The following is a 27,454-nucleotide window of genomic DNA, read 5'->3' on the forward strand; positions in this document are numbered from 1 at the left end:
GAAGGGACTGCCATAGGGCTCCACAGCTACACTGAGCAACAGACCACCTGTGACATCTCAGGAGCTTCTCTGAATACGCTTCAAAGGACAGGATTCATCCCACCCACGAAGTCCAAGACACTGGCATGGAGAAAAGACTGTGCTTGTGTTGTTTCCTCTCATTTTAGACTAAAAAGCTCTGAGCTGTTGGCTGGTAGGGATGAAGAGGTGACCCCACAGACTGAATTGGGCCTGCCCCACCCTGGGTCCCTGGTCCATTTCTGTCCCGGTGATAGACCATAGCTCAGGTGTCCTTTGGGAAACTTTCTCTGATTTTGCCCCCAACCCCCTTGCCAGCTGGAACAAGCACCATCCACCAGACCTTCGCCATCAGAGCTGGGACTCAACCTCCATCACTGCTGCACCCAGCATGTGAGCATGTGCTAGGCTTGGGAGCCCAGACAAAGGTAGGGACTCCTGAAGCTCTCCCTGGGGACCCTGGGCTATGGGCCTCAGGGGCTTTGAGTTGGCAAGCCTGCCTTTTTGGAGGAGGAAAGGGGAAGAGAAATCCCCTGTGGGGAGTTTGAGTCAGCTGAACTGTCATAATGGAAACAGCAGAGCCCTGGGCATCAGGACACTTCCCCTCTGTGGGCCTCAGAGCCCTCCTCAAGAGACAGAAATAACAGTGCTGCACAGGGAGTTGGGCTTAAGTGACAGAAGGGTGACAAAGCACTCCGTCAACTTGCAGGTGTGAAGGGAGACGCTGCTGCTGACCGCACGGTGACAGCTGGTCAGGGGTTAAGAGACTGCAGCATCTTGCCTCCAGCAGGGATGAAATTCTTTCACTTCCCTTAGTTCCAGGTCTGAACTTGGACTGGTTGGAGCTTTCTGGGGACCATGAATTCCTCTTGTCTACCAGTCACGAACATTCTAGTGAGAATCCTGCTGTCTGTCCAGAAACCACATCTTGACTGGAGGGGCAGTGGTTTGGGAGGCTGTCCTTGAAGTGTGGAGAGGAGGCTCAGGTTGAGGAACGCCAGGGTGGCCACCAAGCTTCATGTGGGGGTGGACGGTGACAGGCTGCATGGGCGGGGAATGAAGGGCCACCCGAGGGAACCCTGTGCTCTGAGACTCTTACTCAACGTGTCAGTCTGACACCTCCAGGCACATCCTGTTCCCATCTAACCCTTGCGCAAGGTCCGGGCCCAGCGGGAGGAGGCCGGAGGCTCCCCCACGGACGCGGACCCAGCCTCCAGGCCTCGGCTCCGCTCGGAATGACCCCATCACCTCGCTGGGTGACGAGGAGGACTTTTTCCCTTGCAAAGGCCACCACCCCACGCGTGTGGCGCAGCACTACGCCCGCTCGGGTGGCTGCGTGACGCGGGCAAGCCACTTCGCCTCTGGAGGTCTCAGTGTTCTTGCCTGTGAAGTGGGGTTGCCAACAGCCTTTGCTTCTTGGGGTCGTCAGGGGCCCCGGCAAGCCCCGAGGGCGCCCAGGCCGCTCGTGCACTCCCCGCGGGAGGCTGGCGTTTGGGGGCGTCGCCGCCCCGCCCCTCCCCGGCCCGTCCCCGCCCCCGGCCCGCTTCCTCCTCCCGCGCGGCAGCCCCCTGCCTTCGCGCCATGTCCGCCGGCTGGTTCCGGCGCCGCTTCCTGCCCGGGGGTCCGCTGCCCGCGCCGCGGCCGCCCAGGCCGCGCTCCAGCCCTGTGCCCTACCGGCGGCCCCGCTTCCTGCGCGGCTCCGGCTCGGGCCCCGGCACCGCCGACGCTCCACGCCGCCCCGACGTCCGGCCCGTGCGCAGTCCAGCGCGGGGCCGCGCACTGCCCTGGAACGCAGGCTACGCCGAGTGAGTGCCCCGTCGCGGCCCCCGCCCCCACCCCTCCACCCTGATCCCGGGCCTCCGTGCCGGCCCTGCTGGGTGGTCCTGGAAAACAGCCTAAGCTGAGCCAGTGCTCCCGTCCCCCAACCTTGTGGCTACCTCCCTTCTGCCCTCATCTGGGACTCTTGACAGCTTCCCCCGGTCCCACCGCAGCCTTTTCTTGGGGACTCCAGCCTCCCTCAGAGAGGCTCACTAGTTGGGAAGGACCTGCACCTCTGGGGCTTCCAAGATGAGACAGGGACCCTGGGTGGAGTTCCAACACTGCGCGCGGGCTTTGGAGATACCCCTCACACGCACGCAGCATCTCACCCTGGGTTGTGGCCTGTGCTGTATGGGACAGAAAATCTGGCCGAGATGGGGGGAGGATTGGCAAAGGAGCCCCAGATCTCCTCGGACAGCCGCACCCTCACCTCACAGCCCAGGTCAGCACAGAGGCGCTGGGCCCTGAGTTTTGCCTTACCCTGAGGTTACTGAACAGTTAGGAAACTTACACTATGTTTGTCCAGGTGTGTGTTAGGGACAGCATAGGGACTGCTGCTTCAGAGGTAGGGCTCCTCCCTCTATGTACCAGCTTTGGTCTCTGCCCGTGGGGACATGGGTGTGTCCCTGAAGGGTCTCTGATCACTTACTGGCCTCAGGATCATCAATGCGGAGAAATCTGAGTTCAATGAGGATCAGGCAGCCTGTGGGCAGCTGTGCATCCGGAGATGTGAGTTTGGGGCTGAAGAGGACCAGGAGTGGCAGACCTTGTGCCCAGAGGAGGTGAGTGCAACTGGGCCTGAGCCGGTCTTAACAGGCTGGGACCGGGACTGCAGGTTCTTGCTCTAGTTTCCCATGCCAGGTTGGGGGACAACTGGGGAAGCCAGGCAGAGCCTGACACCGAGCCCTTCCTGTACAGTTCCTGACAGGTCATTACTGGGCACTGTTTGATGGGCATGGTGGGCCAGCTGCAGCCATCCTGGCTGCCAACACCCTGCACTCCTGCCTCCGCCGGCAGCTGGAGGCCGTGGTAGAGGGCATGGTGGCCACTCAGCCCCCCATGCACCTCAGCGGCCGCAGCATCTGTCCCAGTGATCCCCAGTTTGTGGAAGAGAAAGGCATTAGGGCGGAAGATTTGGTGATCGGGGCTCTGGAGAGTGCCTTCCAGGAATGTGTGAGTGTGGCCTTTGGCTGGGGAAGGGACCGGGCACCTGTGGGACGCTGGGTTGTGGAGCATCCCTGCACACAGTGGTGGTCTCCCTGGATCTTTGCACTGGGAAGACAAGATTGGGTTGGTTGGTTTGTTAGTAATGGTCATCATTGCCATCACTAACCCCTCCCACTTATCCAGTGCCTAGTATGTGCTAGGGGCTTTTACCTGCATCGTACGTTGTGCACCTTGATGGTCCTTGGTGCAGGGGCTGGTTTCCCTTCCTCAGTTTTGAATAGGACTTCCCTCCCTCCCAAGGAATACTTCTAGATCTCCTAACCACAGGGATCCTGGAGTCATAGCCAGACTTTGGGTTGGGTGGGACTACCAGGCTTGTTGGTGGGGAAGTGAATGGTAGGGTGGGGATTGGGGACAGAGTGGTATGGTGGCAGTACAAGCAGCAGCTAAAGTGGCCTCGGTTTGCCCCAGGATGAGGTGATCGGGCGGGAGCTGGAGGCCTCAGGCCAGGTGGGCGGCTGCACAGCCCTGGTGGCTGTGTCCCTGCAGGGAAAGCTGTATGTGGCCAATGCCGGGGATAGCAGGTGAGTACCTGGAGGGTAGGCAGGGTGGGGTCGGCAGGCCGGCACCAGAGGTGGTGGGGACAGTGAAAGGGGGCTGGACGTGGAGGGATGGAAGTAAGGATTGACTGGCTGAGTTGTTTGTGTACCTGGTGTGTCAGGTATGAGTGGACAGCAAATCTGAGGGAGGGCAGACAGCTCAAGCGCCAGGCCCAAGGGCCGAGCTTTTACTTTGCAGGCTGTCGGTAGTCATGGGGGGCTTTGAGCTGGTCCCTGGTGGCTGAGAGAGGCCATGAGTGAGGGTGGAGCCTGCTCCACAGGCCTCTCCCTCTCTTCCCCAACCCCATCCAGGGCCATATTGGTACGGAAAGATGAGGTTCGGCCCCTGAGCTCTGAGTTCACCCCGGAGACTGAGCGGCAGCGGATTCAGCAGCTGGTAGGTGCCTTTGGCAGAGGAAGGTTATGGAGCCCCAACTCCTGAATCTAGGGTCACCAGAAGCCACCAGAGACAGCCTCATCTGAGCATGCCTTCCTGCCCCCAGGCCTTTGTCTACCCTGAGCTTCTGGCTGGTGAGTTCACCCGACTGGAGTTCCCTCGGCGACTGAAGGGGGATGACTTAGGGCAGAAGGTTTTGTTCCGGGATCACCACATGAGAGGCTGGTGAGCAGGGTGGGTTTGGGAGACAGTGGGGAGAGGCCTAGCGTCAGGCCCAGTGTGTGGGCTTGGGGCAGTCCTTTTCCCCGCGGGCAGGGTGGGCTCTGTGTTGCGGGGAGATGAGGGGTGGGTAGGGCCTGGATTGATGCTGGGTCTGCTCCTGGTAGGAGCTACAAGTGTGTGGAGAAGTCGGATCTCAAGTACCCACTGATCCATGGGCAGGGTAGACAGGTCAGTGAATGGCACCCTCTAAGAACCTCTCTTAAACTGCCCCCTGCAGAAGTGGGAGCTCCTTTGTCCCTTTTGGGGGCTGTGGCTGGGGTCATGGGGTTTGCTCCAAGGCTACAGGATGTTTGTCCCTCAACCCAGGGCACCCAAGGGCCACAGTACACTTCTGTGTGCTTTACTTGCACATTCTCTGGGGCTGTTTGCTGTCACCTCACATCTCCCTTGTCCCCAGGCTCGGTTACTGGGAACACTGGCCGTCTCCCGGGGCCTGGGAGACCATCAGCTCAGAGTCCTGGACACAAACATTCAGCTCAAGCCCTTCTTGCTCGCTGTCCCACAGGTGAGTGGGCAATAGCCCACACCAGCTTCCGTCTGCCCGGAAAGGCAGACGATGAGGCTGGCAGGAGCCCGGGAAGGGAGTGCTAAGGATCCTCAGGCTTAACTTGCAGGTGACTGTCCTGGATGTGGACCAGCTGGAGCTGCAGGAGGAGGATGTGGTTGTCATGGCAACTGATGGGCTCTGGGATGTCCTATCCAATGAGCAGGTGGCACGGCTAGTGCGGAGCTTCCTCCCTGGCAACCGAGAGGACTCACACAGGTACTGTAGCTTCTGGGGACCTGCCTGTGCCTGGGTCGGTACCAGCAGCAACACCAGGAAGTAGCTATGGCTGGGGAGACAGCACTGACAATGACACTGACATCTCAGGGCAGGTGGTCAGGATCGGGACTGTCTCAAGCTTCTGCGGGGTGACGGTGGGTCTCCAAAATCTCTGGGTTCAGAAATCCCTGAAACTAAAAATCTCCATGGTCCAACCTGTGGCCCTTCCATGCTTGTGGCTTGCCTGGCCCCACAGCTGGACCGCATTGTTTGGGTCCCCATGTGTCTGTCCAGCCCTGTGCAGCAAGTTCTCTGAGGGCTGGCTTTGCTTCTTTGCTTTGGCCCCGAAGTGCATCTGCAGTTGGTCCCCACAGGTTCTCGGAGCTGGCCCAAATGCTGATACATAGCACACAGGGAAAGGACGACGGTCTCACAGAGGAAGGGCAGGTGTCCTACGATGACATCTCTGTGTTCGTGATTCCCTTGCACAGCCAGGGCCAAAGGAGCAGTGGCCACTGAGGATTCAGACGCCACATCCCAGAACCACTCCAGGGCCGGGTGTAGCCTGGGCATCCCTCCACCATGGTCCACAGCAGGCCTACCTGCCCTGCCGCCAGACACAATGGGTTGACACCCCCCAACCCCACCCATTTCATGGGGAGCATTTATACCAGGCAATCAAAGCTGGAAGAGTACGGAGAGCCCAGCTCCTCAGGTCCCCTCTTTGGCAGGCAGGAAAAGAGCACAGTATCAATGGTAACATCCCTTTACAACGTAGGAAACCCACGTGAGGCTCCTCTGACAGGGTCCTTAGCAGCCTAGTGTTATTCTCAGATGGGGACAGCTGGACTAAGGGCATTGGCTAAGAATGCCAGGAGGGGCAGAAAAGCCTGTTTGGATTCAGGTCTCCTAAACCATAAATGTCAGGGTATCTACTCAGTAACCACCAAAGCCCATGCATGGTGCCTTATGGAAAGCTGTGGGCAGCTTCCTATCTGCTGAACCGATATCAGCCCCTGGGGAGACCAGCTCAGGTCCTGCCCTGTTTCCCTCTGCCACTGGAGGTGAGGCACAGGCCCTGGGACTAAAGTTGGGGCAGAACAGAAAGAAGCAAGAGGATCCCAGAGTTTGCTGAGCAGGGGATGTCCTCTGACCACTCTTCTCTGGCCCTAGCCCTGCCCTCAGCTGATGCCCCAACGCCTTTGGTTTTGTTGCCCCCGCCCCCCCATCACCTCCCTATTGTTAAATGTTTGTGTGGAAGAGCCGTTGTGAATCATGAATTGCTGTAAAGCTTGACATTATAGTATACTTTTTGCTCTTTCTTGTTATTTTCCAAAGAATCAGTCTTTGCTCCACCTTGCAAGTTTGCCTGTAGTCAGAACTGCATTTCTCTGCGGGCCTCCCTAGTTCCTGGTATGGGGTGAGCCCCTGTGAGAGAACTGTGGGCCAGGGAACAGAAAGGTCTGTACCACCATCTGTGAGCTCTGGGCTTGATGTACCAGAAGGGGTGCCTTTAACTTGGTTTTGAATGCCAGTTTCTATAAAGCAAGAATTAGCTGGAGACAAGTCACTCGGTGTTTGAGGAGCAGCTTGGTTCTTCACCTTCCCCACAAGACTGTTATCACCTAGCACTTGCCAAAGCTCAGGTGCTCAGAAGTATTTGTTGAATTACAAGGTGTCCACCTTTCTGACCTCAGCCTTACCGAACTCCCCTGATACATTCCTACTTTAGTTTACAACTGAGATGAATTCTAACCAGGCAACTCACAACCCTAGCCTGGGGCCAGGAGGGACATGGGCTAGGTGGCAGCACAACTGACGGTAAAACTAGTGTTTAACTTAACTGGGGAGGCTCTCAGACCCCCTTTCCTGTCCACTAACTCATTTATTTTTTTAATGTTTATTTTATTTCTGAGAGAGAGGGGGAGCGGGAGTGGGAAAGGGACACAGAGAGAGAGAGAATCTGAAGTTGGCTCTGTGCTGACAGCAGGGAGCCTGATGCGGGGCTCAAACTCACAAACCATGAGATCATGACCTGAGCCGAAGTCAGATGCTTAACCGACTGAGCCACCCAGGCGCCCCTTATTTTTCTTAATTTGCCCATCTTATTTATTTTCTTTAAGCTCCATGCCCAGTGTGGGGCTTGAACTCATGACCCTGAGATCAAGAGTCTCGTGCTCTACCGACAGAGCCAGCCAGGCGCCTCCCAATTAACTCATTTTAGACTCCATTTCCTATATACCTTTTCCAGGGAAGAGAAAGGAAGAAATTTCCCCTTTTTCACAGTCCTGTCCCACAGCCCAGCACTCTTGGGCGTCCGTCTCCAGTGAGGTCCCGACAAACTGGTGGCCCCAGAACCGCTGGGCAGCCCCTCTCTGGGCCTGCTCTAGTTAGGCGGCTAGCAGACGCAGGAGTGTGCTTTAACAGGCCTGCAGTTTTACTTCCTCTGTCTTCAGCAACCACCCTGCCCCCAGCAGAGTGTGGGCAGCATCCCGCACTTGCCTCACCCACAACTGTTGAGGCAGCTCGCCCCTGCAGCCTGCAGGCTTTGCTTCCGATCCAGCCCACTGCCTGCTCTCACTCCTCAAACAAGGCTGAAGCCCCCCAGAGTGGGCGTGGTGCGTCTCTCACCTGCAAGCACGCACAAATGACAGGAGCGACTGCAGGGTCAGCCATGTGCGTCTCAGCAGAGCCAAATGCTGCAGCAGCCCTCCACCAGGCTGGGCAAGGGGGTAGGGGGGGGTTTGGGACGCTTCCTCCTTGATGTTGTGAGCCTATCACTCACAAGCTGGGATGTTCCCTCTGCTGCTCTTCATGATCCTTGGCTGACGACCCTGGGCAAAGTGGCAGGCGGCAGGTCCCGCAGCTCTGAGGATACCGAGCTGGTGCACAGGCTCTAGGAGTTGCCAACTCACCAGCCAAGCAGTGGGTTATCAAGCTACTGGCCAGGCCTTCTGCTAGAACTGGTGCAAGAGCCTCAAAAGAAGAGGCTCCATTACCCTTGCCCCACAGAAGCCGGGACCTAGCAGGACAAACCTTATTCTAGCTACAGGCTGCCAACCTGATCAAGTGTCGAGGTAACAATGAGGGATGAAAGGCAGCCTGAGGTACGTGCCAGAGAGTCTGCAGACCAAGACCAGTTGGCCCTTCCCAGTCCCTCATTTCTGGCCCTGTGGCTGCTTATTAGAGCCTGCGGTTGAGGAGACCCAGGCTGCTATGCGTTGAGGTCTGTCTGGGTCTAGAGATTCTTCCCAACAGCTGACAGGCCTTGGTCACCACGGGCAGGCAGAGGCAGTCCCAGGGAGCCCAACAATCCATCCACACAGCATTACCAGAGTCCCAAAGGGAATCAGGAGGACTAACAGGAGACAACCCATCCCTCCCTCCAACTCTAGGAACCAGGCAAACAATGCTATGGAAACTCAACAGAAAAGCTACAACCATAAAACTCTGTTTAAGACTGGTAACATGGAAAAAATGTTTATATGTTAAGTACAAAAGGGACATAAAATTGTATATACAGTAGAATAACAACTATGTAAACACACCAAAAATCTATGCACAGAAATTTCTAGAGGAACATTTAACACCAAAAGATTAACAGTGGTAGCATTTGGGTGGCAAACTGATTCACTTTAAAATTCCCCAAATTTCCTCAATAAGCATTAATTATGATTGCAACAGGGAAGTTTTATCTAAAAAAATAAAAATTAAAAAATCCCCCACTGGCTGGTGGTTGAGCAGTGCAGTGTCCCACATAAATTGGTGGCTTTGGCCTGGACTCTTCAAGTGTGGTGCGCCCCTCCCATCCTAGAGAGCTTAGAATACCACCGGCTCCACCCCTGCAGCCCTAGCCCCTCTGCTCCTTTATCCTGCCTTATTCTTACCACATCACGTCCAATCACTTCCAGCTGTAGCTTTCCCCTTTCCTTCCCAACTTAGGAGCCAGCTCTGTAGCCACAGGTCCCTAGAAAGAGGGGCAGTGACGGGCCTATTCCAAAGAATGTGGTACCTCAGCTTTGGACACACAAGAACTCTCGAGAGGAATCATCTTCCTTGCTGACAGGCAAGTGGCTTCTCTGGCTGCAGGTATGTTTATTAGGCAGCCCTTCTTATAAACCCAGTCTCAAGCACTCTGAACAGTTACTCCATGAATTTTCTACTTTGGAGAGCCAGGAGTGGGCAGTAATAGATCATCTGGTTTCTAGAAGTCTCTCCATTCTGATAAGGCAGAGCTATATACAGTGGGTGGCACTGCAGAAAAGCTGCAGATTCCAGTCGACATTTTGGAAAGATGTATGCCCTTTGCCCTTTGAGAAACAAGTCAAAAGTAATTGCTAACAAAACAAAACAGTAATTGCTGGCAATTTACAGCCTATTTCTGCTGCTGAACAAAGGCAGTTAATGGCTTGCTTCCCCCTTAGCAACTATGTACTCTTGGGCAAGTCATAACCTTGTGGAGCCCGTTTCTGTATCTGCAGAGAACCTATGACCTACTTAAATGTTTGAGAACTTCCTGAAATAACATGCTACTGGTACTGCTCTAAGAAGGCCATGCAGGGGAAGGAAAGGCCATGAGCCAGCTGTAGCTCATTTCAACCCTGATCAAGACCTCTCCCTCTTCTAAGAGAAGGCAAGGAAAAGAAGAAAGCAGACATACCAGGTAAACAGGAATGACCTGTAATTGGAAAAGAAGCTTCAGACAAACTGAAAATGCTCTGGTTCCAGCATCTTGTCCCCAGATGCCGGAAGCCAGGCACAAAGGGCATGCAAAAGTGACTGTCACACACGTACAAGCGCAGAGCATCACCGAGCAAAAAGGGGGCTAATACTGCAGAGAGGGCCCCAAAGTGCGGCTTGAGGAATACAAGGGAAGTTATCCCAAGACCCTCAGTTAGCTGCCGTGGGAACAGCAAACATTTGAAGCTTTGCTTCATTCTGTCTCCCAAAGGAAAAAAGGGTAATAGGGAAGACTCACTAACACTTGTGGCAAACACTATTAGCAAGGATGCAGTCTTTCTCTCGGGCTGCAGGACTCGACCTCTTTCTGCTGAACTCTGAGAAATGACAGATATTTTATATACATATATATATATATGCATACATACATATACATATATATGTATGCACACACGGATATATTTAAATGAAGGTGTACACACTGTGCTAAAATACAAACAGAAACCCCATGTCATATATAAAAAGGCTAAATATAACATATAACACAGGCCTACAGCCAGCTCTTGCTTGGGAGCTGGGGAAGGGGTGGTATCATCTGGAGACTCTGTACACAATTTGTGGTGGGCAGGGAAGGCATCAGTGTAAACAACTCAGACTCACTCCACAATACTGGCCCACAGGAAAGCGTGATGTATCTCATGTACAAAAATAGACTCCCACCTTGCTTTTGTACAAAACCAAGCTTGGTAGGCACCCAGAAAGACCGCAGGTTTGTCTTCATGACGGGGGATCACACCAGGCTACTGCTAAACCTCCCAGCCATGGAACTCACCTGCAACCCCCACTTCCCTCCCCTTCAGGCTCCTGGGCCATCTCCCATCCAACACTCAGAGCCTTGAGGCGTGCCCAGATCACCCACCCTCACGTGACTAACTCGCTAGGCTTCCTGGCAAGCAAGGTCCTTTTCTGTTCATCTGTCCCTTTCTGACCCCCAGATATATGAAGACTTATTTCTGTAAATGTTTGGCACCTAAGTAACATGATGGGTGTGGAATATTGCCACAATGACACAGGGAGACCCAGTAACAAGACATGCAGGGTGCGGGCAAGGGGTGCTGAGCTTCCCTAGCATCTCAAAACCAGAACTGTGGCTTCCCATGCATTTATGGGGGTGGGAGAAGGGATGTGCAGAATTAACTTCACCGGCTCCTCAGCAGCAAATACATTCAAAATTGAAGGCGTCTCGAGGGCCCCAGTATACCCTAATCATGAATCTGGTCACTCCTCTGGAGGAGCTCAGTGCAGTGACAGTGGGAAAATCTAAGTCCTGACAGAATCTGCCACACCAACAGTCTTTTTTGAAGAAGCTCGGCAAAGTAATTTTTTTCTTCTGAGCAGATGTACAGCACATCCATGGGAAGGCCATGTGGAAGGATGCTCTTCAGCCCAGTCAAATGATCCGATCCATTATCTCAGTCCCCTCTGAGTTTTTTCCTGTTGGCCACCCTCACTGTACAGAAACAGCCGAGCAGCACCAAGGTCAGTCATCGATGGTGGGCAACCAGAAGGCCTGGAAGGAGAAACATAAATCAACTTTTAAAAGCCAAGCCTCTCTCCTCACTCAGGGTTCTTACCACCACCGTGCCCCCAGCATCAAGGTGCCCAACCCCAACAGTGGAGGAATTTTGGCTGGTGGCCTTCCCTCATGACCAACCGATTCTGACAATCTGTGGAAAAACATTCCCCCTCTGTGCAAAAGTAAGCTGGTTCTGTCTCCAACATGTCTACCTTCGTAGTCCAGTGGTAAGGAAAAACAAAAGAGCTGTCTGGGGAGGTGGGTATCTGGCCTTACTGCCAATCTGCCAGGTGACCTCCAACATGCCCTCTCCTTCTCAAGCTGTAAAAAAATGACAGGGACTGAGGTGGTTTTGCTGCATTTCTTTCTGACATCGTTTCCTCAGTGTCAAAAACAAAAAAAGAGCGAGGGGGCAATGTGTTCTGGGTAGGCTAGTAGTGAAATCCCTCATCCTCAAATACCCAGGTATACTTAAGAGATGCTAAAAAGAAACTTGAGGCTGAGACACACGGACGCTTTGTTCTGCTAGCATTGCCTAGAAACATAAGGAACTTGGAGGAAACGCTAAGTAGTGAGTTATGATCAACTGTAAAAATTTCTCAGGAATTCAGCATAAACTGAAAGAAATGGCAAACAGAGAGGTTGCAGCCACAATAGGCTGGTTCGAAGTATTTTAAGAAGCCAAAAAATTGTTAGGCATAGTCCCAAGTAGTTTGGTCATAAAACCAGGGGCTATAGCAAAAATGGGCCTGAGGTCTCCCAGCAGCTTACAGGTGATCCCAGAGCACAGAAATAAGGGTGAAAGTGAAAGCCAAGTCCAACCAGAGATCAGATAATAGGAGGTGAACCAGGGAAGCCACCAGCTGAGAAACATGAACTTGGATGCTTATCAGGAACCTATTTAGGACACAGTTTACTGAAGCACCCACCACCCCAAATGGAAAGGGCCCTTATGTGGAAGACATCTCCTGTGTTCACATACCATGTTGGAACATGCGCTGGCAAAGGTCATGAACTTGGGGTTGAACTGCAAACAGGTAATAGGGCCTGTGTGTTTGCCATCCAACACAGCAACTTTTATACCACTCTCTCCATTCCAGACATGGATCTTGCCATCCTCTGAACCTAAAGAGAATGATAAAGGAAAATACAACAGCTCAAGGCACAATGCAAAGAAAAGTGGGAAAGACAAACTGACATCTGGAGAAAAGTCAAGCTTCAGGACCTGGCCCTCATCTGAAATTGAGGGAGAAGGGGCAGTGAAGAAAGGACACTTTGGAAACTGACCTTGACCCTAGTTATTTGTTCCCATCCAAGTCATTTCCCCTCTAACTTTAGTTTTCTCATTTAAAAAGGGGGCTACGGGGCACCTGGGTGGCTCAGTTGATTAAGTGTCTGACTTTGGCTCAGGTCATGATCTCACAGTTCGTGGGTTTGAGCCCCACATCAGGCTCTGTGCTGACAGTTCAGAGCCTGGAGCCTGCTTCAGATTCTGTGTCTCCCTCTCTCTCTGCCCCTTCCCTGCTTGTGCTCTGTCTCTCAAAAATAAACATTAAAGGAAAAAATTTTTTAAAAAAGGAGGGGGCTAAATACCATCACATCCCACCAAAACCAAGCCACTGAAAACCGAATGCAGGGTTAAATCAGAAAGCTAGTATTATTAGTAAGACTGTGCTTGTGGAGTTTAACTCTTACGCTGGTTCAACCAACATTAATGCCAGGTCCCAGTAAAGAAGTGCAAAATCAGGATAAAGACACTGCACCTTTGGCATAAGACTATACATTGTGGTGAGATAGGCGAGAACACCCATCAAGAGGATAATAGATAGTATTTTAATTAGTTAAAACTAACAAAAATACAAACAAAAAAAATACACAGTACAGAGAAATAACCCCCCAAGGGGGATAAAGAAAGCTTACCAATCATAATAAACTGGGAGTCTGGAGTAAATGAGGCCTCCAGAGTGACAGCTTTGCTGTTGGCATAACCCTAAAAAAAAGCAGAACAGTTCTCTTATCACAGCCCTATTAATATAAAATAATTGCCTATAAACACTTACCCAGCACACACATCACCTTCCTTTCCATGAAACCCTCTCCTCTTCATGCATAGTGCCACCAAGGTTCCAAACTCGGCTGCCACCCTTTACAGTTCGCCCCCATCCCCAACTCCATATTCAATGCAACTAGAAAATTATTATGGCAAGGAATTACTTTGTATCTAAATTCCAAACTTGGGACACTATGTGAGAGAAGTGAATGTCTCAGAATCCAAGAGAAGTTAGTTCATGTTCAGAATGAAAATGCATGTCCATGCTTCCATCAGTGAGTCAAGGATAACCACTGGTCTCCCATCAACCAGCTACCACAATTCTCAGCCCAGGAGGGAGGAGCATGGAAACAGCCATGCTCAAAGGTTGTCAGCTCACCCCAAAGGTGTGCATCACCACTCCCTTGAATGCATCGATGAGACGGATGAAGCTGCCATTGGTGGAGATGAGGATGAGTTTACCATCATTGCTGAACTTAAGTCCTGTCCACTCACAAGTCCGATCGTACTGCATCTTAAAAGTCGCAAATGGCCCCTGAAATGATAAAAACAGCAGACCCAGCCCAAGGCCCATCAATATTTCTTCTGCCAGAGCCAACTCTCATTCTGTCCCTTTAGATTCCTTTTTGGCTAGGAAAAGCAAGGAAGAACTATTGCTCTGACATTCGCCAGTGTCTACCACATACCTCCTTTATCATGGAAAAGGCTCTCACCTTACCCTTCAAAACCTCCATGATATGAAGATAGCTCAAAGATTCAAAGATTTACCTTATCAAAAGAGCGAAGGTCATAAAGTTTGACCATTTCAGAATTGACACCTGCAGCAAAAATTAACCCTTCTGGATCAAAGGAACAAACTGGCTTGCCTTGTAGATGCATGAGGCCCTATGAAAAAATAAGAAAAAAGGTTAATGAACCCAGGATCTTACCACCATGTAATTTACTTTTTCCAATGAAAACTAAGAAAGGACACAAACAGATACCTACCCAGAGAATGGAAAAAGCAAACAAACCTAACTAAAATAAGGCTTTTTACAAACAGGTCTCCATACAACTGGTTTCATCAACCCTAACTGTACAACTCTATAGACACTGAATCCAAATAAAAAGAAATTCTTTGAGCGTAAAAGCTACAGCTCACAGGTTTCAGGAAAATGGTTTTGAAAGCAAAAATCCACAGAGCATAATGCAATATGCACTGGATTAGGGTATTAGCTTAATTACCAGCCACCTACCAGGAAAACAGATTTTCTCCAAAGTTTAGAAAGACTTTGGGATCTCAGAATGGAACGATTACTTTCTCCTTTCCTTAAGAGGAAGAGCTCATGATAGTGCCTACCATAGAAAACTTTAACTGTGAGGTACCATTACCTGGCAGTTAGGAGACCGGAGATCCCAGAGTCGAATGGTCTTATCAAGAGACCCAGAAATGAAAGTGTCATCCACAGGTGACATGGACAAGGCCACCACCCTGCAATGCATCAAGATAAATAGGAGTTGAAGCATAATATTTGCAAAAATTGGATGTGAACTCTAAACCACTCTACCTGCCTAGCTACATTATATATACCTGTTCTCTCAACACTGCCATTTTAAGAAACATACACATATAAACAATCTGGAATAACCAAAAGCAACTAATATAATGAAAAAACAAACTTCGAGCTACAGCATAAAAATGTTAAGCCTCCAATGCAAAGCAAACCACAAGGAGACACCACTACACACCTATTAGAATAATTAGAAGCCTCATGCATTGCTGGTTGGAATGTAAAATGGTGCAGGTGCTTTGGAAGATTTATAGTTCCTTAAAAAGTGAAAGGTAGTTATTATATGACCCAGAAATTCCACTTCCAGGTATATACCCAAGAAAAATGGAAACCTATGTCCATACAAAAAGGTACACATATGCTCACAACAGCATTATTCATAATAGCAAAAAAGTGGAAACCCAAATGCCCATCAACTAATGAATGGATAAGCAAAATGTGGTGTCTCTATACAATGAAATATTTGATAATAAAAAGAAATGAAGTACTGATTCATGTTACAGCATGTTATGAACCTTGGAAACATGGTAAGTGAAAGAAGTGGACATGAAAGGGCACAAACTGTCTCATTCATTTATAAAAAATGTCCAGAATAAACAAAGCTATAGATATAGAAAGAAGATTAGTGGTTGCTGGGAACTTATAGGAGGAGGCATGGGGGGTGACTGCTACTGAATACAGGGTTTCTATTTGGGAGTGATGAAAGTGTTCTGCATTAGTGGTGATGGTTGCCCAATTCTGTGAATATACTAAAAACCTGAACTGTATACTTTAAGAGGGTGAATTTATGGTACAAAACTATATCTCAATTAAAAAACAAAACCTACCAAAAAATCCTTAATTACTTAACTAGAATTTTGTGGACTATACTAACAGTCTTAAACCTGAGTACAATCAGCATTATCTGAGGGTGGATTAAAAACACAGACTACTGAGATCCACTCCCAGAACTTCTAATCCAGCAGGTCTGAGAACCTGCTCCCAGGTGATGGTGAGGCTGTTGGTTTGGGCACTACTTACTAAGCCAAGCCACAGGCCTGTGCTAATAGCAACTGTTATTTCTAATATGAGTCCCCTTTTATGGTTATACCACTAAGAGTCACTCACTAGAAAACATTTCTTCCAAGGGCTCCTGAGCTCTCTTGTCCCCTTTGCTCATATTCTCACTCTGCCACTCTGCTATGAAGACACCAGCCACCTCCCAAGCATTTGGGCCTGGCCTGCAATGAAGGACAGCATGTGGCTCTACCAAAGCCCCAAGTGAAGTTTCATTGAGGGCCACAAGCTATGACCTGTATATATAATGCCTATGAGTCTACATTACCACCTATAGAGAAGGCCCTTGTGGAAACAGACACTTGGATAACTCTTCCTTCTGGACTATGGAAGAGTAGTTCTGCATTCTGGCTTGGCCGTAAAACACTTCATAGATATAGAAGCTGGTGTCACAGATGAAGATTATAAAGGAAATGTTGGTGTTGTGCTGTTTCATTTGATAAAAGTTTGAAGTCAAAAAGATGACCAAATTGCACAGCTCATTTGTGAATGGATCTTTTATATAGAAATAGAGTAGGTTCAAGTTTTGGATGACAATGAAAGGGGTTCAGAAGGTTTTAGTTCCACTGGAAAGCATTAAAATTTATGCCATGAATAGAAAATGAGAAAATGTACTTTTTTTTTCTTTAAATTTTTACCTAAAGAAAAATTTCTTCCAATATAACTCAATTAACATCCATACTAGTTCCTCAACTTAAACATTTAAAGATACCGTAAGCCAAAATTTCCTGGGAATGCTGAGGCGGTAATAAAACAGTGAGCAGAATGCATACGTACATGTAATTTTAGGTCATTGTATTCAGGTCAAAAGCTCAGAGAAAGTCTATCTTGGGCTCTATGCTGAGAAGTAAAGAGAATACAACGAGGAGTAAAACCTCAACTCTAGAAGCACCTGAATGGCTCAGTCGGTCTAACTTTGGCTCAGGTCATGATCTCATGGGTCTAGCCCCGTATCGGTCCCTCTGTGGTCAGCACACAGCCTGCTTTGGATCCTCTGTCCCCCTCCCTCTCTGTTCCTGCCCTGCTTATTCTCTCTCTCTCAAAATAAATAAACTTAAAAACAAAAACAGAAACAAACAACAACACAAAAATAGCCCAACTCTAAGAAAGCTTAACTGTCCAGTCCAGAGAACTCCAAGAGAGGGTCAGAGAAGGCTTTCTGGAAGAAGCACCACATGTGGTGGACAGGATTTCAATGAGAGATGTCTTTACAGAAAAAGTGCCAGACAGGAAGGCATGAGGCCCATGTCTAGGAAGCAGCCCAGAATTCACCTCAACTTGAGTGGTGGAAGATAATGTTGGGAAAATGAGTCACAACCAGAGGGAGGAAAGCCTCACTCCAAGGGGAAGGGGCAGACAGATATGGAGAACTATTAAAGTTCTTCACAGAGATATAGATAGACTATGAAGTGGTCGGAACTGTAATACAGGATGCTAAAGAAGGATGATGAGGGATAGGGAGATTAATTAGGATTTGACTGTAATTCACTTTACAGTGCATGAGCCAGGACCGAAGAAAAGGATAGTGACACACTAGGTTAAACCTAGGTAGAATCAATAGGATTAACAACTTACTAGATGTGAAAGCAAGGGAAAGAAAGCGAACAGGGAACAGAGGCTTTGAGTTAGGATAATTAGAAGGGACAGTGATAAAGAAACATGAGGCCGAGAGAGAGGATATGGCCCACAGCATGTAACAATGAGGGATGGTATGCTGGACCTGTCAGGTGGGAGCATGAAAGAGATATCCACATAGATGTATATAAAACCTGGAGGTGGAAATGGAGTCTGGAAATCAGGGTAGACATGAGCTAAAAATATTGATTTGGGAAGCCATCTGAGTAGAGGTAAATGAAATTAGTGATGAAGATGTGAGAAAATATCAAGACAGGAGAAAAGCTAGGGTAAAATCTTACTTATTTTAGAGTCAAAAGGAGAAAGAAAGGCCAAGAATTGCAAGAGTGGAACCAAAATGGGAAAGTAGGCTGCCAAAGGGGAAAAAAAAAAGTCACTGAGAAGTTGAACACCAAAAAAAGCCAAAAACCCAAAAACCACCCCCCACCCCCCACCCCCGAAGACAGATTTTAACTGGAGACAGCAGGGAAAGAGGAGTAAAACAGCATGGAAAAAGCCCCATAAATGATCCCGGGACTAGACCAAATGATTTAAACAGTGAATGAGTGAGGAGGTGGAGATGGGAGTATGCAGATTATTCTTTCATGTTTGACAGTTACAAGGAGTGGGAGATAAGTTCAAGGAATAGATTTAAGATAAGGAAGACCAAGTAAGTTTGTAGGCAGCAAGGAAAAGTCTACTTAAGAAGATGGAAACAAGTAGAAAGAAGGAGGTTGGTTTTGTCAAAGAAGAAAGGATACTTCTTTTCAAGGAAAGGGTTCCAAGGAAGTTGAAAAGAACTCATTTTGGATGGCCTTGATTTTCTTAAAAAAAAAACAAAAACAAAAAAAAACGGCAACAAGTTATCTTCTGAGAATCAGGACATCAAAAAGCTGGATAATCAGGAAGATTGGAAAGAATTTCAAACAACTACAATCAACTCAAATCATTTGTGAACATTAATTTGACTACAAACAAGCAAAACATCTACTTATCACAAGCCATCATTTGTTTGGGACCAGTAACCAATAGCTGTCAGCTCTCACCTTCAGCAACATAGATATGCTCTGCCCAATCAAAAGTGCAGCCTAAAACAGGGTGCTCTTGGTCCATCTCCTGTTAAGGTTCTGTACCACTCCAAGTTGTACTGTGTTAATGTATGTTTGTAAACAAAAGCAGGAGGAAATACCCTCAGTGATTAAAATATCATCCAAAGGAAAATGTGTTTAACACTCAACCCAAACTTGAATATTTGAAGAAAAAACACTGGGGGAACTGGGGTATGAGATAGAGAGAAACAAAATGCATTACAAAACAGAATAAGGAAACAAGCTTCTGGACTTTCAAAAGTCACAAAGGACAATTTTATTTATTATTATTTTTTTTCATCCTGATTAAGATCTTCACATGGAACATGTTTATGAAGACTAGGGGCCTGCTGTAATGGGGCCACCAGTACTGGAAGAGGCCTCACATATAAATGGTCCTTTCGTTAAGGGACATCTAATATTTGGGGTTCCTCAATGATAAATGTAATTTGTACTACATAGGTTTCCACTGAGTGTCTTTAATCCACTTTTTCCCCAATTATGTTTTAACTGAGATTTCAGTTTATCTATGAAGTCCTACCCCTGCTTCCACAACCTCAGTAAATCAAGTATTGACTGTCTGAGGGAGAGTTAACAAGAGAAGACTAAGAGGAATGCCAAACAGCAGTAAAGAACTAGCTTTAGTTCACTAATAAAATCTCTCTACTCTCCTAGTCTCTGGGTAACCTCAGGGGTAAAAGAACTATCTACTTCTGTAACATCTGGTTCTTACCTTTTGCTATGTCCAGGAAAGTATCTGATGTATTTGTTGTCATGCAAGGACAGGTAACGAATAGTATCTGTAAGAAGACAAATAAGGCATGATGATACCCTATTATTTTTTAAGGAATTACTGTACATTTTCATCTTGAAAACAAGGCCAAAAAATTTATTGTTTTCCATAACTCAAGCAAGGTGTGAATAAGTAAGGCTGAGTAATTCTTCTCCACAGCTGAAGAATGGGCACTACAGATTTCACATAATTCAAAAGCAGAGTTCGTTCTTGACAGCATATACAGCAATTTTTAAAAATCATTGTTACCACCAATCTTTGCCTTCTGCATAGTTACAATGCAACCTGTCCTGCAAATATACCCTGCCTGCACCACCCCCAGAAAGCACAATAGGTTCAGTGCTCACAGAATGGCAAGCCTTAAAGGAAAACATTTAGCTGCTAAGGAAACAGGCTCAAAGAATTAAGTAGCCATGCTAAACTGAGGATCAGGCTGAACTCTGGCATAATATTTTTGTCCAGGGTTCTCCAACAGCGTGTTAGGGACCTAAATTTTAATTGGGTATATAATCTACATCAAAACTAAACAAATGGAAACAGAAGTAACGTCCTACTACTTTTTAAGTTAACCAGCTATCCACTGGTACTTTGTGCATCAGAGAGAAGTCAGTTGATAATAATAATAATAATAATAATAATAAAGTGTCCAAAAGAACAAATCAGGAAATTGGGTTAAAAAGATCTTAAAACATTTAAAAATTAAACTCATAAATACATCAGTAAGTCACAGCAGCGAGATTCTGTCAATATCAAAGAAAAGAATAATCATAGAGATTTGTGCTTGGGGAGAAAAAGACAAACACTCTTAAAAACCAAGTGATTCTACCTGAAAAAGTAAACAAAAAAGATGGCGGTGGAAAGGGAATGAAGTGCCATAAAGAACAGAACTAGAAAGTACTATGCCTTGCAAAAGACTAGGAATAAGAAGCAACTGTTGCGAAAAAGGCAATAGGAAATGGTGCCAATATAGATAGGAAAGCATAGAAAGAACATTCTAGAGGCAAACAACACAGAAACAAAGAGGCTGAAAGCACCAAGTCATTCCAGTTGTTCACAGGGGTACTTTCTAGTAACAGGGCATCTAACTCAGGAGAGGGAAAACCGCACTCTTTGTATGTTCCAAAACTGAACTCTATATAGTTTTCCTTGAAAATCTTCAAAGTTCTAGAATGACAACTATGAAGTCTTCCTGGATGTTCTATTGCTAGTAACTACTCACCTGCCCTAAGCAGAAAAAGACTTTCCTCCCCATTACCTGGTTTCCCAGAGATGAGCAGGGAGTCGCCATCCTCTCCGCCCCACTCAGTAGCTGGTGCACTGTTCCTGGCAAGGCAGTGGCCTGTACAGTTATCTCCTGTACCGGGTGGTATCATAGACCCTCAAACTGTACAAACTACTACCTCAGCCTGGAATCAGGCAAAAGGAAACGGAGCGTTGGAGGAACTCTTCAGGATGCACTCGAGACAGGAAAGGCAACATCCTCCCAGCAGAGGCCTGGCAGCAAAGCTGCAAGTGCCACACATTTGCCTCATTTTGCACCATATTTGGAGAATCCTCACATTTAATCACCCCAACAGAAGAAGTATACCAGTCATTCAGGTGATCACATAGATATGTTTCCTCAGGATCCTAATGTTTTATATTCTTGTCCAAAAGCATCAATTGCACTGCTTACTTAGAAAACCACTTCTGAAATAGAGGCATGAAAAGTAGAAATGATATACTTACTAAAAATCAAGTACAGGCAGAAAAGTCTCATTAAAAAAAAAAAAAAAAAAAAAAGACTTCCGCCCATCTGCTCTGAGATAAGCATAGCCAAAACAGCAGTCTAAGTGATCTTTGTGGATGACATTAGAAAAATCTTAACTGCAGGGGCGCCTGGGTGGCTCAGTCGGTTAAGTGGCCGACTTCACCTCAGGTCATGATCTAGCAGGTCAGGATCTCACAGTCTGTGGGCTGGGGCCCCGCATCGAGTTCTGTGCCGACAGCTCAGAGCCTGAAGCCTGCTTTGGATTCTGTGTCTCCCTCTCTCTCTCTCTCTCTGCCCCTCCCCTGCTCATGTTCTCTCTCTCAAAAATAAACATTAAAATTTTAAAAAAAGAAAAAAAAATAAAACTTACTATAAAAAGTGAGACAATCAATAAATCAGTGAGATAAATGAAAAAAAAAAAAAAAAAAAAAAAAAGTCCTAAGGTGAAAGTCCTCAACTACCAAGATGAACTGTCAACTGAGAATGACTTATCCCAGGGGAAATAAATGCAGGTAAAAACAAGATCAAGATCATTTATTAGATAAAGAAATTCACAAATTTAATTTATAAAAATAACTCTTTACTCTTTAAAACCATTAACTTTATTTAAAAGTTAAAAGGGGAAGGGCCCTCTAGCTGGCTCAGTCTGAAGGGCATGTGACTCTTTTGATTTCAGGGTTGTGAATTCGAGCCCCACATTGGGTATAGAGATTACTTACAAATAAAGTCTTTAAAAATAAATAAAATAAAATGGAAAAGGGACAAAATTCAGATTAAAAATGGTCCCTAAAATTAAACATAATTAAGGTCAATACACTGTCCTTCATGACACAGACCATGAAAGGTAGAGCATACACCAAAATCTCATCTAAGGTCCCTAAACTACCACAGCTGAAACATTCGTGGTTATTTGCCACTTGCTGTATGTCAAATAGTCTTTCCTTTTATTTGTTCAAAAAGTATTCTTTCAAGTTTAAAGAAGTACAAACTATAAATATAATTCATTGCTTCCTATACCCACTCTCCATTCTAATCTAGAGACCTTTCATACTCCATTTCAAGTCCTTCAAAAGTATTGGAGGCTTGTTTCCAGCATCCCTTCAGTCATAACAATTGCTAACATCTTAAGAAAATATGTTTAAATTACAGAAACTCTAAGCAAAGCAGAAATAGTCACAAAGATTCCAAGAACTACTTAACAAAAGAAATCATAACCATTACTTCCCAAAAAGAAGGCTTGCTTACCGTCTATTTTGTTAGAGCTGTAAACGACTGTGTTTGCTGCATGGGTGTATCTGATGAGGTCCACGCCATATTTCTTACTGTACAGGGTTCTCTTTGGTCTGATGAGGAAATGGACAGAGAAAGAAAACCATCAAAATCCTCCATCACCAAAACCTAGGATCTTCATATAAACAGAAGAATCTGAATGATGTGGCAAGGATGAGAATTCTTTGGAAGCTCTAACACTGGAAAGAAACAGAATTTCTTCCAAACGAGAGAAAACAAATGGAATCAATCAAGTGCAACAGACTTTCACCTCTGAACAACAAATGCTGAGGTTAGGAAGTGGAAGTAAATCTGAGGGCTCAACTGAGTCTTTACTACAATGTTCAGAAGTTTTGAGAAAAAGTACATCTTTTTGGAAAGAAAGGCACACAAAACACAAGACACAGTTTATAACAAAGAGGGATATGGGAATACGTTAAATTAGTGAGGCCAAACTTTTCTTGAGCCATTCACTTAGAAACCAGATCTTTTCTCAAGAAGAAACAAATGATTTATCAAAACTGAAACCAGATGTAAAACTGCTTGTCTTTCCTAATATAACCTGCAGTTGCAGAAGCTATCTATCCTTCCTATTCTACAAGTCCAAAGTACTTACTGAGGCTTTTAGAAGGCAAGGCTGATTCTCCCTAGAAAAAAACTGGTCATTGGTTCTTTTCTTTTTAATGTAAAATCACATAATTCTAAGCTAGGAGTTACAAATTCATATGAAGTTCCTTTTCCTTCAATGTCTTCCTCTATAGGACCCTGAAAATCAAAGATCAAACTGAAACTGATCTCAGTAAAATCTTTAACCAAAAGCTCACAATGTTCTACATTTGGGTATAGGAGGATTTTATAAATTGTATACCAATGTTTACAAAGAGTTCCAATTTTGAAAAAGAAAAAAATTCGCCCTCTCAATGAAGCCTAGATGCTAAACAATCAGATTACCCAAGCAGCTTTAAGAACTCAAATATTTGCACTTTCAATTTTTGTTAACGTCAGTGAGGTCAAGGGTTTCCCTACCCAAAACTCATTTCCAAACAAGCTTCTCATTCCAAATGCACTGAATTTTCCACATTCTCACCTTTAACTGAAAGCTTAGTTAAAAAGATCAGCTCAAAGGCTACCCTGTTTAACCCCCTACCCTGGGCTCTGCTGTGGGGTTACTGTGTGGTAAACAGCGAGCACATGTATGCACATACATGTGTTCTTGCTCTCAAAAAATAGTTGACTTTATTTCTACAAGTGGAAAAAGAAGCTTACTTATCCCAACAATTCAGTCTAAAATAGTGAAGACATATCCTGAAGAGCCAATGTTAAAGGGTATGGAATAAGGAAAGTTTTTAGTTCCACTTATGTATGGCCTATTTGTCTCAAACACTAACCTGAGATTTATTTTTAATAACAAATCTTTTACCTCATATCACTTCCTAGTTTGGAAACAAGATCCTAATTTTTGCATCCATTTCAGAGAATCTTTACAAAGCCCATGCACAACATTTTTCCATGAATATTTTGGTTAAGCTTCTTTCCACAAACTATGAGTCTGGTGATCAGGCATGAATAAAAAATATTATGAAAATTTTTCATCACCTAGCAGATAATATATTTTATAAGTCTTTCAAATTGAAAAATCACTCAACGGATGAACAAAAACAACGGACAAAATGAACAAAAAACTGGAAAATATTAAGTATAAAGAATCTTGTTTTGACCATCTTCAAACTCCCAAATTCTAACATTTAGTACCATCTAGTAGAGATACTATGACTTCCAAGGAAACACTACTCTTCTACCAATGTTGGTTTGACTTATACTAGTGGCACATTTTTTCCTCACATTACCCCTTAGGATCATGGACTCTTAAAGGCAAAAGAGGTCATCTAATACTCAGAGAAGTGATCTAACCATTGTCACATACCTGGTCACAAAGCCAAACTAGAACCCAGGTCTCCTAACTACCAAGCCAGTCCCTTGCCATAGACCACAATGAAATAAGGTCACAATTAATTGATAAGAGAAAATGTAAAAGAGAATGCCCTACACTATTACATCAATACTAAATTTGCTAATTTGGATAATTGTGCTCTGGTTGTATAAAAGAATGTCCTTGTGCTGAGGAAATCCATGTTGAAGTGTTTGGAGATCAGGGGCTTGATACCTCCAACTTATTCTCTTAATGGTTCATTAAAAAATGCATACCTAAATACTTAACACAGAGAGCTGTAATGCAAAAGAGGTAAAATGTAACTGATTATTGGATGATATGGATCTCTGAAATACTGTTTAACTTTCCTGTAAGTTTGTAATTATGTAAAAAGCTACATGAGTGAATAAACTGCATGTCGTAAAATTAACATTTTACTTCCAAGTAAACTGTCACTGTAATTTTACTTCCAAGTAAACTGTCACTGCTCCCAACAAGTAGAAATTATGCCACACTTAGAGAGAAACTACTAAGAAGGCTATCACAACCTTCATCTCCTTTGAATGAGAACATACATCTCCATCATCAAGGTTCCAGGTAGAGGTTCCAATCTGTGCACAAGCACTCAACATTTCAAGCCAGTCAGCTTCAAATTACTTCTAGTCCCAGGAACCCACAATCCTAATCCCGACTCCAGCTCTATATGTTACTCTCTCTTCCAAGCTGATTCAAATGACCAAACCTGGACAGAAATACATCTACTAAATGAATAACGTTGACTAAAGTCAGCACTGGTCCAGCTAACAATGCTCTCTTCCCTTAGGACCACCACTCTAGGCCACTCGTCTGCATACTGCAGGCAGATCCAGAGCCAGTTACATAATACTTTTCCATAGCCCCCGTGGGAAAAAATTGGGAAGAAGATACAGCTTAGACCAAAACAACGTTACTTTAGATAACCGAATTCACAAACGAAGAGACAAGTTCCAAAGAAAGTTTACAGAAGGCATCGGTTTTAAAACAAAACAAAAGGCAAAAAGAACAGTTGGAAAAGGCAGAGAAAACCCCAACGATTCAAAAAATAAGATCTGGAATTAGGTAACAAAATGAAATCTGACAAAACCACTAGCCACCGGATTATACCAAATAGCCACAAGCCTGCTTGGAGAAGGTGGCTGAGGGAAATCGAATCTAGCCTAAGCCAGTTTCTGCTCCAAAGGAGTTCACAATTTAGTAACGAGAAAGCAAAGCAGGTTTATAAAGGGTGAGGTGAAGCTGACAAGGTCCCCAGAGAAAAAGGCAAATGTGCTTATAAGACTTTAGAGATGCAGTGCGGTGGCAACACAGAAATTTCACGATCAGACCCTGAATTTTGGTAATTCCAGGTGGACCATAAAGTGTAATTTAAAAATATATATAAGAGGAAACATAAAATTGTTTTGGGATGCTATGTTTTCATAGTAGGTTCCCATTCAGGTCGGGATGGGACAGCCAAGTTAGTTTTTTTTTTGGCAAAAAGGAAAAGTTTCTGATGTTGTTAAAAAGTTAACTACAAATGTGGGCAATGGGTCTGAGGGAGTAAAAGAATGATTTGGAACCGAAAGAAAAAGACAGGGGCCCCAAAGAGGCACAACAAACAAATCCTGACAGCTAAGAACTGCAACCCACGCGGCCTTCCGGCAGAAGGCGGCGGGAAGCTAAGGGGCAGGGGATGGGCGGAGTGCCAGGGCTGAATCGAGGTCACCGAGGAGGGCAGAGAGAGCGAGCTGTGACGCTGCTGAGGCAGGAGCGCAGCCTCTGCGGTTCCGCGCCGGGGGCCAGAGCCGACCGGCACCTCTGACAGAGTCGGAGGAGCGGAAAAGCTACCTGCTGGGGCCCAGGTGGGAGGACCGGGCGTTTAAAGGTCAAGGTCAAGGTGGGGTTTGGCAAGCGATACGGAAGCGCTTTTCCAGGAGGCCGAAAGCAAGCAAAATAATAACGATGGTAGTATCACTCTCACTATTCTTATTATTTTTAAAAAGGTCTCCTGGACATCTTCGGAATGGAAGCGGCCCTGGCGGCAGCGAGTGCAAAACAGGCCGGAGAGGGCGGCGGGGCCGGGGGCGGGCGGCGGGGCGAGCGCTGGGCCACGAGAGGGAGAGAGGGAGGGACGGACAGACTCGGGCCCGGGCTCAGGGCCACCGCCGCACTCACTTGCCCTCCTGGCAGTCATAGAGCACGATGGAGTCGTCGTCGCTGCTCGAGATGACCGTCTCGCCGTTGGGGCTAAAGTCAAAGCAGTTAATCTTGTCCGAGTTCTCGCGGAACACCTTGGCGACGCGGAAACTCCGCAGCACGCTGTCGGTCAGCTTCATGGCGGCGGCTGCTGGAGGCGGTGGCGGCGGCGCAGGGCCGGGGCGGGGCCCGGCAGCAGGCGGGCGGGCGGGCTGGCTGCCGAGGGGCCGACCCGGGCGGGGCGGGCGCCGCGCCGGCGGCGAGCGGAAAGGCGGCCGACAGTCGGGCCGCCTCCACCCCTTCCTCCTCCTGCACGTGCGGCGCTCTTCTGCCGGGACTGCGGGATCTCGCGGACCGTTCCTCCTCACAGTCGCCTCAAGGCCAACCGGCGCGGCGCCGGCTCATTGTGTCCGCCATCTTGGGACGACAGGCAGAAGCTGAGGGCGAGGAGCCTCACCGCAGCGCACGCCGGGAAAGGGGGCGGGGCGGAAGGGCAGCGCGAGAAGGGGCGGTGGGGCGGTGACGTCAGTGCGGCCGCCGAGGAATGGAGTGGCGGGGTGGCCCGAGGCGGTGATTCCCTGACGGGCAGTAGGGCGCGAGGGGCGGGGATGTCCACGGCCTTCCCTTTGGTGGGCCGGAAGGCCGAGGGTGCCCGGAAGTCGTGGGCTTTTGTGCGGGATCGCAGACCACTGGGAGCAGGTACTGCGAGGGTCGGCTACGCCACTGGAGCGGCGGCCTGGGGGTGAGTTAGTGCGCTAACCGCTGGCGGGCTTTGACTGCTAGTGCACCACAGCGCAAGCATAGTTTCAGTTTCAGGGCCTGGGGGATTTTTTGTTCGTT

The 27,454-nt window shown here is 47.1% G+C and overlaps 2 protein-coding genes across 2 annotated transcripts; one reads left to right on the forward strand and one right to left on the reverse strand.

The window, feature by feature from the left end:
- The first annotated feature begins 678 nt into the window (after window positions 1–678).
- Window positions 679–6,334, forward strand: PPM1M (protein phosphatase, Mg2+/Mn2+ dependent 1M). Its single transcript, XM_049640607.1, has 10 exons — window positions 679–1,823; window positions 2,495–2,618; window positions 2,755–3,009; window positions 3,475–3,587; window positions 3,915–3,999; window positions 4,106–4,224; window positions 4,386–4,449; window positions 4,679–4,786; window positions 4,896–5,044; window positions 5,419–6,334. Exons 1-10 carry the CDS (start codon window positions 1,600–1,602, stop codon window positions 5,561–5,563), a joined length of 1,386 nt encoding a protein of 461 aa, XP_049496564.1. The 5' UTR covers window positions 679–1,599; the 3' UTR covers window positions 5,564–6,334.
- A 2,174-nt stretch (window positions 6,335–8,508) lies between these two features.
- Window positions 8,509–27,120, reverse strand: WDR82 (WD repeat domain 82). Its single transcript, XM_049640614.1, has 9 exons — window positions 26,594–27,120; window positions 22,447–22,544; window positions 19,392–19,458; window positions 14,722–14,821; window positions 14,119–14,235; window positions 13,730–13,885; window positions 13,221–13,290; window positions 12,283–12,425; window positions 8,509–11,294 (listed from the first exon to the last, which is right to left on the reverse strand). The coding sequence occupies exons 1-9, from the start codon at window positions 26,752–26,754 to the stop codon at window positions 11,265–11,267; spliced, it is 942 nt and encodes a 313-aa protein (XP_049496571.1). The 5' UTR covers window positions 26,755–27,120; the 3' UTR covers window positions 8,509–11,264.
- Between the last annotated feature and the right edge of the window lie 334 nt (window positions 27,121–27,454).

Source organism: Panthera uncia, chromosome A2 (assembly GCF_023721935.1).
Source record: "Panthera uncia isolate 11264 chromosome A2, Puncia_PCG_1.0, whole genome shotgun sequence".
In the NCBI taxonomy this organism is placed as follows: Eukaryota; Metazoa; Chordata; class Mammalia; order Carnivora; family Felidae; genus Panthera; species Panthera uncia.